The 13,683-nt window shown below is 42.5% G+C and overlaps 1 protein-coding gene across 1 annotated transcript; it reads right to left on the bottom strand.

Moving 5' to 3' along the window:
- Positions 1-1,313: 1,313 nt before the first annotated feature.
- On the bottom strand, positions 1,314-9,267 carry LOC110314627 (gasdermin-C-like; the record flags this gene model as incomplete). The annotated part of the gene is made up of 5 exons (XM_021188887.1): positions 9,057-9,267; positions 8,293-8,470; positions 6,700-6,862; positions 3,958-4,063; positions 1,314-1,421 (listed from the first exon to the last, which is right to left on the bottom strand). Coding segments are annotated over exons 1-5 (766 nt in total), but the record flags the coding sequence as incomplete, so codon positions are not given.
- Positions 9,268-13,683: the final 4,416 nt, after the last annotated feature.

Here is a 13,683-nt window from a genome sequence, read left to right as displayed (position 1 = left end):
TTTGTTTGGAAACTTCATTTTGTAGGCACATGAAATCTGCTCACAGACAGCAACACAAATCAGAAAGAGAGAGGCATTCTTCAATTAAATATCTCTGGGATGGTACCATTTCCAGCAGCCAAAAATGTCTCCAGTGACAGGCTTCTGGAGCCCCACCCACCCACCCACGCAGGGCGGTGCATCTATCATGAAACTAGAAACCAGGAAGCATTAGCACTCTGAAAGGAGGGGACACAACACTGGAGGTAGAGATGGAAATCTGAACACTGGTTACTGCAAGTGTTAGGGAGAAATGACCAAGTATACATTTCTGAGATATGTCAGGAATGAAATGTCCTGTTGGGCTCTGGTGACTGCTATCCTCAGTGTTCATGGATTAGCTTGTGTGTGTGATAAATGGGGATGTGGTGAGGAGTCAATGTGTTTGTGATTCTCCGGCACCTGGCACATAATGGCCATACTTATTGGTATCTCTGAAATCTATAAAGAATTAGCCAAGCACTGCATTTGAGGGTTTTCTGGTTCTGCCACATTTCCTATGGGTGAGCTGTGACAGTGCGAGGGTACCACTGTGGAAGCACCAAAGCACATCTCTCTGATTCTTTCATATTCCCCAAGCTGGCGCAATGTCTGCTTCCCAGTTTGTCCTCAGTGAACATCAGTGCACACAATTGCGCATGCGTGAGTTGAACTAACTGAAAAGAATGTGGAAGTGCGCCTCTGATTTCTGAATTCCAAAGGAAGTTATCGTTTGAGTTCTGAGCCTATGGTTTCCCAGTAGAAGACCAGATTTCCTTTTTCAAACACACAAACACACACACTCTCCTAGATGGGTGGGGTCCATTATTCTTCCTAGAAGGAAAAACACAATCTGTTACCTTTCTTCATCCTCAGTGTGTTCTGAGACACACATTGGAGAGTCTCTCCTACCATCTCGCACCTCCTGCCCCACACCCAGTCTATGCCTTCACCACATAGACTTTCCATGAACTTTCCCATCCTCCAGGAACCAGAGCCAGGGCTAGGCCTGAGCCCAGTAGCATCACCCAGATCTCCAACCCCAAACCCACCAAACAAACTCACCAATTGGAGACATGTNATTTATCCATAAGCCTAGAAAGAGATAATAAATCGGCCCCCACAAGAATTAGTGTTTGTCCTTACATCCCCTATATCCTCCCCCATTTTCGCATCCCTCCCCCCCACTCAACTCCTCCATCCATCCTTGCTTTTCACCTTGCAGTTCTGTTCTTATGAGAAACTTCCTATGATAAACCCATCCCCAGGTAGATCCCTGTTTAGCAATGTCATACCCGTATCAATGATTAGATTCTGATATCTGCCAGTGGGTTCAGGAGCAGAAGCATAATTAGGTGGGTCTGAAAAAGTCTTCTTCTTAGCATTAGCAGAATGGAGAATGACTGAATGGAAAAGAAACTCAAGTTAGGTGAGGTGACCTTACACCTGCTAGAGTTCTTCCCACACCCCACTCAGGGACTCCCAAGCCAAACACCAGGGACCCCTGTCAACCTGAGCACCATCCTGTGTGTCCTGTGAGTCAGATCCTTTCATGGGGCCCTGAAACCTGCATTGAATTATGTTTGTTTATTTATTGTGTGCACATGTGTGTGTGCCTTGGAGCCCATACGGAGGCGAGGAGACAACTTTCGAAGTCAGTTATCTCCTTCCAATGTGAGGGGCGTGGAGAGAGAGCTCAATTCATGAGGCCTGGCAGCAAGCACCTTCCCCAGCTAATCCATCTCACTTGCCTGAAACTTGGATCTGAAATGAGCACTTTAGGTGACCACTACACCCTCTGACATTCAAGAATTACTCCATGAGGGCTGGAGAGAGTCTTGCAGCTCCTGCAAGGAACCAGAACTCAGTTCTAGAACCCACACGGCAGCGCCCCCTTCTGGCCTCCTTGGACACTGCATGTGCTTGGGAGACTTACATGCAGGCAAAACACAAATACACACAAAATAACAACAAGCAAATAAATACTCCATGAGGTGACGCAGACTGTTTTCCTCCTGCCCTGTCATACAGGTCTCCTGTTAGCCTTCAGTTACTATCTGGCCCTTCTTTATCTACTCTCAATCTGGTGATCTCGAATTGTTTTGCATTCACAATGATGGAGCTGTACTGAGGTCTAAACGTCCCTAACAACAAAATTGAAGCATTTGACCCATGAAATGAGCCTGTACAAGAAACAAAGATGACAACATTTCACTTGTGAACTAAAGGAAGTTAAGAGAGAAAGCAAACTTCAAAGTGTCTNCAAGTCACATTCTGAGCACGAGGGGGCGCACAGGGCATCTTGTTTATACAATCAGACATGGAAGGGAACCATTGGGGACAGTGTGTTGACTGGCAAGCACAAATTTAGTCCTCGTAACAGACAAAAAGGACTTTATAGTTGCCATATCGCTTCCCAGAAGCTTCTGAGAAAACTGGCCTTCTCCTGTGGAAGGGGGAAACCACAGTGTCGTTTCTCTCCCAAGCTGACATGAAGAGAGGAGGTAGAGGAAGTGACCTGTAATACATCCAGCTCCAATCTGTCTTCATCGCTTAGGTTCACCAAGCACTTTGCCTGACCTGACAATAACTGGGCTCTGCACAGTCAGAACCTTTCATCCCAGAGCCCCCTCCCATTATGGCCTCCTCTCACCAACCTAGTCAGCTCTCCTAAGTGTCCTCACTTCCTCTCTTCTCTGCACACATCAAACTTTAGAGTTAATCCTCCAGGAAACACTCCACCCCCACCCCCAGTCCCACCAGTACCCTTACCCCCACACTCATCCCCTCCCCACCCCACCCCTATGCCTACTTCCACTCTCATTCCTTCCCCCACGCCCAGTCCCACCACCCTTACCCTCATCCTCATCCCCTCCCCCACCCCACCCTGCATTCAGCCTCCTCAGGCATGGCCTTGAGTCTCTGGGTACAACATCTGATCTAATCACAGTTTATTTTGTTTTGCTGTTAAGATTTTGAGTAAAGGGTTCATTTTCTGTCCCCTCTGTAAATGAAAACACTTTCACTTACCATGATCTGTAAGAGTAAGGCCATCTCCCCCAGACATTTAATAGGCATCTTCAACCCAATTCGCACCCTATGATTCAATCATGAATGCTATAAAGATGTGGACAATTTCTCTAGAAGCTGTCAGCCACTAACCGTACATACTAAATTAGAGAGCCCAGCTTCCTTGACTGTTGCTGGTAACTAGAGGATTGATCTACAAGGTAGATACCATAGGGCTGGGGTGTGTGTGCTGTGGTTTGTGTGTGTGTGAGGTGTGGTGTGTGTGTGTGTGTGTGTGTGTGTGTGTGTGTGTGTCCCCTCCTCTCTTAGGAGCTACCTGCCACACTGAGGAATAACTTGGGGCTCTGAGACCTACTCATGCTCTGGCACTCAACTCATACACAGGTCCATACCTAACACAGAAACATACACCAAATGGCAAAGACTTAATGTATGAGTATGTGTGTGGGGGTGGGGTGTGATGTGTGTATGTTGTGTGTGGTATGTGTACTGGGTGGTGGTATATCTCTTGGAGAAAATTTGGTTCTGCGTTCAGGCATTCTGTCTACAGCTTCAGTTCTGTTGTGCTTCTGGTATTTTAAGGAGCTTTAATGTGAAGTTATGAGTCACCTGGTCAAACTGGCAGCTCCCTATTGGGCTTCTGAGAGGAGGAGGACCTTGAATGGCTAGAGATGAATGCCCAGAGGTGACTGGGATTGGCCTGAACTTTTTGAACTCCAAGTCAGATCCCTTCCTTTGCAGGAAGCTACCTCTGCTACTACGGCTAGCAGTATTTGAGGATGGCCATGCTTAGAGGTGACTGAAGGTGGGGCATGTGCCTGGGACAGTGAGGAGTGCTCCTGGCCTGTAGCCAGAGGAGGTCCACATCTTTGGACACCCCATCACCACCAGGCCCCCACTGCTGCTCACCACAAGTGTTATTCTCAACGACCAATTGCTGCTTCTTATAGGCCAGCACCGAACCCTTTGGGATACTTATTGAATCCATTCTCACCATTTGTCCCTTGACTTGACCCTGGGGAGACAAAACGTTCCTAAGGATTTGTAGTTCTTTGTCTCATAACACCATTAAAAATGTTTACTTTTAATCCAAAAAACTGTACGTGTGTAATTGAAAAGTCAAATAAATCTAGAAAGCTCATGAGAAATTACTAGCAGTCCCTTACTTCTCCCCTTCCTGGTCCCCATGTCCAGTTTCTGCTCCTCTCCCTTGTATGACAATATTTGCATACATTGAAATTTGGGAAGTGTGCCTAGAGGCCTAGAGAGTTAATTCAGAGCACCAGGGGTGCCAGGCTAGTATTTACCACTGAGCCATAGCCACAGCCCTATTGCAATGTCTTGAGTTTTCCAAACTAGGTATATGATTTATTGTCTCCTCCTAATGTTGAGGTTTCCCTCGGATTTACCCACATTCGTGTCTGGATTTCTACATCGGTCTGTATTCTCAGCTAGATGTTGTGGGAGCCTGCTTCTCCTCACCCCAGAGCTTGTCTCTATCAGTCTATGTGACGTCTTCTGTATCTTCTGTCCTGTTACTCATCATCTCCTTGGGACCCTAGAGGTAGCATCTACTGAACTCAGCAGCCTCAGAGGATCTGAGACAGGACATGAAGCATCTGTCTTCCTGAGTCTGGGTTGCTTTGTTCAGGATTAATATTTCCAGTACACCCATTTTCCTGAAAGTTTCAGAGTTTCACACATCTTTGCAGGTGAATAAAATTCCATTGTGTTATGGCCACATTGTCACTCTCCTTTCATTAAGATGCACATCTATGTCCCTTTACATATACAAATATTTGTTTTATGAAGCTGGGTGTACCCATCCTTGGTGGAAATACGATGTCTTGGTTAGGGTTTCCATTGCTGTGAAGAGACACCATGCCCAAGGCAACTCTTATAAAGGCAAATATTTACTTAGTGCTGGCTTACAGATTCAAAGGTTTAGTCCACTAACATAATAGCAGGAAGCATGGCAGCAACCAGGCAGACATGGAGTTGAAGGAGCCTAAAGTTCTACATTTTGATCCAAAGGCAGCCAAGAGAAGACTATGTATGTTCCAGGCAGCTAGAAGGACAGTCTCAAAGCCCACACACACAGTGAACCACTTTCTCCAACAAGGCCACACCTCCTAATAGCACCACTCTCTGGGACAAGCATATTCAAACTACCACATATATTTAGGAATATAATGTCTTTGTGTTGAACTATTCTCTTGATCTGTGTGAACTGACATTCCTTCTTCTGATTATTTTTGGATTAAAGTCTATTTTATTAGATTTTACTATGGCAACTCATGTCTTTCTACTTCTGTTTTGCTTTGAATATCTTTGCCTGACTTGCACCCTAACAAAGGTTTCTATATTTGCTGGTGGAGGTATGTTCCTTGGAGACAAAATTTGGTCTTGTTTTGTTTTTTTTTTTTTTAATCTAGACCGCTAATGTGTGTCTTTTGATTAGGGAGTTTAAACCACTAATGTTCAAAGTGTATTGATTTCTGACATTTTGTTCACTTTTATGTCGTTTGTGGACTTTTGTTTAGTCACTGACTTAGTGTTAGTTTTCGCTATCATTGCTTGTACTTTTCCACCCCTTTCTTCATGAAGAATTATTCCTTTTAGTCTCCTCGGTAGGAGTAGCATGGTGATCATAAGTTCTTTCAAATGCTTTATCATAGAACGGTTTACCTTCCCCTTAGATTATGACTGACAGTTCTGCTGGATCTAATAGTCCAGGCTGGCATTTGTATTCTTTTAGGGCTTGAAGTATATTCATTTGAGCTCTTCTTGGTTTTAAAGTCACCATAGAGAAATCGGCTATTCTTTTGACAAGCCTGCCTTTATATGGGACTTGGTCATAGACCATTTAAATCAAGGTCCTTAAATCTTGCCCCTTCAAACATTTATTACCTCAGCCAGGTATGTGAGATATATCTGCAATCCCAGCATTTGGAAAGTGAAAGCAGGAGGACCAGGAGTTCAAGACCAGTCTTAGCTCCATGGTCAGTTGAAGGCAATCTACGCTACATAAAATCACATCTCAAAAAAAAAAAATAAAAATCTGAAGCTGGGTGTAGTGGCGCACACCTTGAATCCCAGCACACAGGAGGCGGTGGCAGGCAGATTTCTGAGTTTGAGGTCAGCCTGGTCTACAAAGTGAGTTCCAGGACAGCCAGGGCTACACAGAGAAACCCTGTCTCAAAAAAAAAAAAACACAAAAAAACAAAAAAACAAAAAAACAAACAAACAAAAAACTCTGTTATCAGATGACCATAGAACATAGATTAAGAGGTACAGATTAGTAAATATGTTCCTGTGTTTTTCTAGCAAAGAAACTGGTGTGTGTAAATAATGTAGAATCCTTACATTTCTGTTTCTACATTATCTACTGTTTACTCAAAACAAAACATGATACCAAATGATAAACTCTATTTTGGAATTTATTAGTATTTGCTGATACTATGTATTAAAGCATTACAAATAAAGGCATTAGAATATAATGGAAGATCGGGACTAACATTAAGCATATACTACAAATGAGCAGTGGAAAATAATGACCCCATCCTTGTGACCCCTAGAAAGTGATCCCCAGAAGCCCTTGAGAAGCAAGAGTACACTAGCTGCACTAGCTTTCTTGTCCCCATGTTGTACCTTGACAAACCGTTTGATGTATCCATTCAATGACAGATTGACACTGCTTATGCCTTCCAGCACAGTATCCTTGGTCACTGCAAAGGCCTCTGTCACCACATAGAGGTTCTTTCTATCCATCCGGCAATTCGTCATAAATGATGGCAACTGATCCAACAGTTTCCTAAAGATGTAAAGGAGAATGAGAAAAGATCCAAATGCCTAATTTCATAGAAATAGAACAAACAAACAGAGAAATGTGAGCCAGCCTTTAAAAACTAAAGAGATTGAGTCAGCTTCAGGCTGGGGATGTGACTCAGTCAATAATGTGCTGGCCATGGGAGTGTGAGGACCTGAATTTTATCCCCAGAAAACATGTGGTTGTAGTTGATAACATGGTACATGTGCTTGAAATCTGCTAAGACTGTAGGCTAGGAATGTTCTTGCCATAAAAATAGCGGTTACTGAGCTGACAAAATGGCTGAGCAGGTAGGGGTGGTGCTGCAGACCCTGAGGACCTGAGTCTGATTCTCAGACACACACAGCAGAAGGAGAGATCTGACTCCTGCAAGTGGTCCTCTGACTTCCACATGTGAGCCATGGCATGTACACACACATATACATACAAACACACATAGAGTAAATAATAAATGTAATAAAACTATTCTTTCCAGTTTCTATTTTTTTTCCTTTTTTATTGGATATTTTCTTTATTTACATTTTAAATGTTACCCCTTTCCTTGTTTCCCTTCTGAAAAAAACCCTCCCTCTATCCCCTCCTCCCTCCCTCTGTTCACCAACCCACCCATTCCTGCTTCCTGGCCCTGGCATTCCCCTATACTGGAACATAGAGCCTTCATAGGACAAAGAGCCTCTCCTCCCATTGATGTCTGACTAGGCCATCCTCTGCTACATATGCAGCTGGAGCCATGAGTCCCACCATGTGTGCTCTTTGGTTGGTGGTTTAGTACCTGGGAGCTCTGGGGGTACTGGCTAGTTCATATTGTTGTTCCTCCTATGGGGCTGCAAACCCCTTAAGCTCCTTAGGTCCTTTCTCTAGCTCCTTCATTGGGGTCCCTATGGTCAGTCCAATGGATGGCATAATAAAACTTTTTAAACATTATGTTACTGACTTATATGTATAAATCACACCAAAATACTGCACATGAAACATGCATTTCTACTTCTAAATTATCTATCAAGAAATGTGACAAGAAGTCAATCTAAACCCCTAAGAATTGGGACATTGATTGCTTAAAGTGACTGTTACAATCTTTGGCATATTTTTATCAATATTCTAACCTTCACTTCTACTGATTTGTTTCTCATTACATGTCCATTATCTATACAATAAATAGAAAGTTCTAGTATATCAGAAACTTTCTCTGTCTTTTCCTGTTCACATCACATTGATAGAACAGTAATGAGTAATTCTACCCTAATGAGCATTCTTAGAAGACTATATGTCATTATTTCAATGATTTAGTTTTAAGTAGAATAAACTAAATTGTCATCCATCCCCAGCAACAGAACCGGTTTGCTGCCTCTTTGCCTATAAGATCTTGCACAGCCTGAAACTTGGCTGAGCCATCCTTTTACCCCCAGTGGCCTTGCCTGTTTTGAAGACTTTCCAGTTTTGGAGTTGGGATGCTTGTACTCTGAAACTCGATGTCATATCCACCGGACTTATCAAACCCTACAGCTCCTCCTGCAATAGTTTCGACATGCACGTTAGCCTTCAGTTGCGTAAATAGGTCATGTTTGAGGTTGATGGGAGCTGACACTTCAGGCTCTGAAGAAAAAACTGCACACAAACTCAGCTCAAAGTTCACTGTGAAACAGATATTCTGAACAATGAGAAAAATAAGGCTAGTTCCTCTCCTCATTTAAATCATAATCAAAAAGCTAGCTAATAATCAATATCGGAAGTGTAAATTACCACAGAGGGCAAACTCTGGAACCCATGCAAGCATGGTCTTCCCACTAAGAAAGAAAAGCATCATTAGTACAGGGTCTAGCAGTCCCTGGGGAACACCTTTCCGAGCAGAGAATCCAGTCCCAGGGTAGCTTGTTGAAATGGAAGACCCCTGGGACTTGAGGATGGACTGACCTCAGTCTGAATCCTAACCCTACAGTTTGAACTATGTAACTCTGAACAAGTTTTAGGGCGATGGGTATCATAGCACTGTTTACAGAGGCTCTCAGAAGTATTATAAGACCAAATGCATGGATGGGTGGATTCCTAAAGCGCCTTCCTTGTCCTTTGCCTTTAAGCACAATGGTTCATGAGCTACCTGTCTGAGCAACTCAAGGACCTGGGAAGCTGCACCATTGAAAATACTGATTTTCACATTTCTCTGCTCATTGACTGACNATACCTGGAACAGGAAAATTGGGCTCCAAGACATCCAGAAGGGTAAATTCAACTGGAATATATTCAGTTTTGAAAGCCAACCAGGGAGAAGTCTCCTGAAGTATGTAAAACAGGCAGAATTTAATTGCATCTGCCAGGCTTTTGACAGGCCTCAGATCTCTTCCTTGAAGCTTTTTAGCCACATTCTTGCTAAGCCAGTCAAATGTGTAGGGCATGTTGCTAGGATAGAAGGAAGCACAAAGTTCTGTTGGGAAAAGAGGGAGGGTAACTGATTCTCAGTGCTTCCTGATGTTCTTGTCATAAGCCACCAATGTGTGAGAGAACTCCCAAGTCGGCACACAGCAGAAATATACACATCCAAGTATCCCGGGCGGGACTATTCCAAAAAGCCAGAATACAGACTGGACCTAGTAGTGCCCACCAGAAGATGAATGGGGGCAGGGGCTGGAGAGGTGGCTCAGAGGATAACAGTACTGACTGCTCTTCCATACGATCCAGCTCTTACATGGTGGCTCACAACCATCTGTAATTCCATTTCCAGGGGTCCTCATCAGGCACCAGGCACATATGTGCTGTACTGACATACTTGCAGGTAAGACATCCATACACATAAAAATAAATAATTTGTTAAAANATGAATGGAGAAAGAAAATGTGGTATTTATGCATAATTGCATTTTATAAATTCATAAACTCTGAAATTACACCAAGTACAGGAAAATCGATGGAATTCAGGATCATCAAGCCAAATGAAGTAGACTAAAAACTCAGAGACACAGATATCCCATACCTCTCTTGTACACATATACTATAGTTTATGTATGTATATATACATATATATACACATATATGTATACACATATAAATATGCATATATAAAATATGTATATACAAATTATGAAATAAGAAATGACTACTTTTCAGGAGAATAGGTTTCGGGCGCACCGCCTTGCCTACAAGAACGACGCCGGACAACAGGATTCTTCTGCAGGAAACCGTTTATTGTACAGCTTTCTTAACGTGATGGAGAGGACCCCAAAGGAGGTGCTGCTTATATATGCTTAGGGAGCTCGTGTCAGTACCTGATTAGCTTCAGCTTTGGTGTTCAATTTTCATGCCCCGAGAGTGGGCTGTGACATAGTTAGTACATGCGCACTGGTACCTTTCGGGTGGTAAACAACCTCGCCTTGATGACTCATACACAAGAAGTCAGCACCATCTTTTGTGTGGTGTGGCACAGTTTGGCTACCTTCAAATAGGGAATTTGGGGTGGGTCAGGAGAACAAGAAATGGTAATGGGGTGAATATGATGAAGTATATAATATGCTGTGTGAGAATGCTAAAATAAGACCCATTGTTTTATGCTAATTTAAAATAATAAATACAAAAAGAAGAAATCAGTGGGCTGATGATGTTGATAGACATTTCTCTAAATAATAAATGCAATCAGTTACTTGTCTAGTGGATTCAAAACCTTCCCTAGCACACATAAGGACATGGGTTCAAGACCCAGAGCTACGAAAAAAAGAAATATAAGTAACCAATAAGTATACAAAAGGACAAATGTCAGCACTCATCAAAAAAGAAAAAGAAAATGATAAGCAACATCATAATGAGGTATTATATCTCCCAGGATGCTGCTACAAAACTATATAAAGGCAATGCCTGTTGGTATTAATGTTAAAAATGGAAACAGGTACACTGAATTTAAAATAGTATCTCTTCTACAGAAATCAACTAGGTTTCTCAAAAAAAAAAAAAAAACAAAAAACAAAAACAAAAAAACAAACCTAAAGGATAGAATTGACAACTGGAGAAATAGCTAAGTGATTAAGAGCACTTCCTGCTCTTCCAGACGTCCTGAGCTCAATTCCCAGCTATCACATGGTGGCTCATAGCCATCTATAATGGGATTTGATGCCCTCTTTGGAGTGTCTGATGACAGTGATCATGTACTCAAACACATGAAATAAAAATAAATATTTTTAAAAAGAATAGAATTGAAGATAATATCTTAGCAACACAGTAGCACACTCATGTTCATTGCAGACTATTCACAAAGTCCAAAATGTAGAAACAATCTAAATATCTGTTAACAAAATAAGAAAAATGCGATCTCTTACTGTGGACTATTACCAGCCTCAAAGGAAAAGAAATTCTACAAAATGCAATAATTTCATAAATCTTGAGGATGCCGAACTATATGTCAGACACACACACACACACACACACACACACACACACACACACACATGATTTTACTTACGAATTATCTCAAACTGTCCAAGACTCAGAGAGTAAACAGTGCTCTCCCAGAGAAAGCTGTGTAAAGGAGGAGAGAGAAGGTCATTGTTAGTCAATCACCTTAGTGTTTCCTTGGCACAGATGAGGAAACTACAGATCTGCGAGGAAGGTTTGGATCTGAACTCTGTTGAAGGCAGAGCTCAGGCTATGTACTTTACCTCATTATATTAAATATTATAGATAACATTTTCCACACATACAGTCATAACTCTATATAGCTGGGTGTTCCAGGCTCTGAATAGATATCAAAATCTGTACATGACCACACACTCCCGGTTACATTTAAGTTGTCTCTAGAATACTTAAAATGCTATTGTATTAGTAACTGTTTTGAAGTTGCTATGAAAAAAGTACCTGACTTAAACGACTTAATGGAGGAGAGACTAATTTTGACACAGGGTTTCAGAAGGGCAGTCACTTGAGCCCTGTGCCTTCTGACAGAGCATCATCTGTGCTGGGAACTGAACTGGGGTCCTTTAGAGGAGCATCCAGTGCTCTGAGATACTGAACCATCTCTCCAGCCCCTAAATATTTTCCTTTTTTTTAAACATACATATGTGTGCGATGTGTGAGATGTGTGTGCATGTATGCATGTATGTATGCACGTTTGGGTGTTCGAGGGCACACATTTCTACGAATGCTCATCCACATGTGAAGCCCTGTGGTTGGCACTGAGTGACTTGGTCAATCACTCTCCACCTTCTATATTGAAGCAAAGTCTCTGGCTGACCCTGGAGCTCCCCACCGCAGCTATTCTGTCTAATCAGCTTGCACCAGAGGTCTCCTGTCTACACCTCCTGCATGCTGAGATTACAGGTTGGCATATTGCCCACTGGGTTTTATATGGGTTCCTAGGATTAGAAGTCTGATCCTTACCGGGGCAGTAAAATCTAGTGCCCTTGATCCCAGGGCTTGGGAGGCAGGGACAGGTGAATCTCTAAATTTGATGCCAGCCTGGTCTACAGAGTGAGTTCCAGGACAGGTAAAACTATACAGAGAAACCTTGTGTCAGGAAGAAAACAGGAGTCTGAACCTCTTTAAAGCACATCAAGAGCTACACCTGCTGAACCATCTCTCCAAGCCCTTTTCTGAATATGTTTAGTCAATGGTCAGTTTATACCAAAGCTGTGGGATCCATGAATCCATAAGGACAATTGCCCTACCAAGTATATATGTAGAATACACACACACACACACACACACACACACACACACACACACACACACACACGATATTTCTTGGTATAAAAATTACACGCCAGGTTGGTGGCAAACACATTTAAACCCATGACTTGGGAGGATGAGGCAGGCATATCTCTGTGAATTCAAGGCTACCCTGGTCTACAAAATGAGGACAGCCAGAAAAAAAACATGTCTTGGAAAAATAGCAAAGAATATAATAATTTCTGAGGGTATTCATAGCAATCTTCAAATAAGACATATCTGCAGCTTATACTAGGGTGAAGACTCAAGATTGATACAGAATTTTCAAAAATTAATGATGGGATTTGTGCAAAGCACAGGAAAGGGGAGGAGTGCAGAGGACCTCAGGATCCCTAGGGCATCGTGATGGAGTTGGTGCCTTTCCCTGACTGTCATTTCCAAGCACAGAAAGAAAGTGCATTCATATCTCAGCACATTGATTTTGAAATCCAGGCAAGTATTAATCATACATACCAGCACAGGATAGTAGAAACTGACATGGAGATAAAATGTTTGAGGCAAAGGAGTATGGGTAGAAATCAAAACCTTGGTTGTAGATATTCATGAACTTGGTTATGTTAACAACACTGTGCAGAAAGTCTAAGTAAGATTAATCTGCTTAAATCATTCTCTTTACAGTAAAGAACAAGATTTCCAATGATAACTGAGTTTTGGATGATATGAATATAGTAAGATGGAACTGTCAACAATCGGAAAAGAGTCCTCATGGGACCATTTCAATTATGTCCCCAACACCAAACCTGAACAGAGATGTGTCAGAGACCAGCCATTGCCCTTCCACACTCTCATGAGCTCTCCACTAACTCTCTCATGGAGAACTTNGAAAGTGTGTCCTTCCTTGCAGGTTACACGACTTAGGAAAACCCATCAGCTCATTCCCCAGACAGCCTGAAGGACTCTGTCTCTAACCACACAGCCTTCTCTCCTCATTCACCCCTCATCCCCACCAGCACTCACCAGGCAGAAGCTGAGTTTTCTCCTCTAGAGAAAGTGCAAATGAATGTGGCTCCTTAGTCCTTGGACCTTCTAATCCAAGTATAACCTGTACGAACTCCAGGACCAAATCAGAGTGATTCTCTTTCCTATGTCTCCTTCCTTTTAGCA

Source organism: Mus pahari, unplaced genomic scaffold, assembly GCF_900095145.1.
Source record: "Mus pahari unplaced genomic scaffold, PAHARI_EIJ_v1.1 scaffold_12974_1, whole genome shotgun sequence".
NCBI lineage: Eukaryota > Metazoa > Chordata > Mammalia > Rodentia > Muridae > Mus > Mus pahari.
The sequence above is the reverse complement of the archived record's forward strand: the minus strand, read 5'-3'. Positions and strand labels throughout refer to the sequence as shown.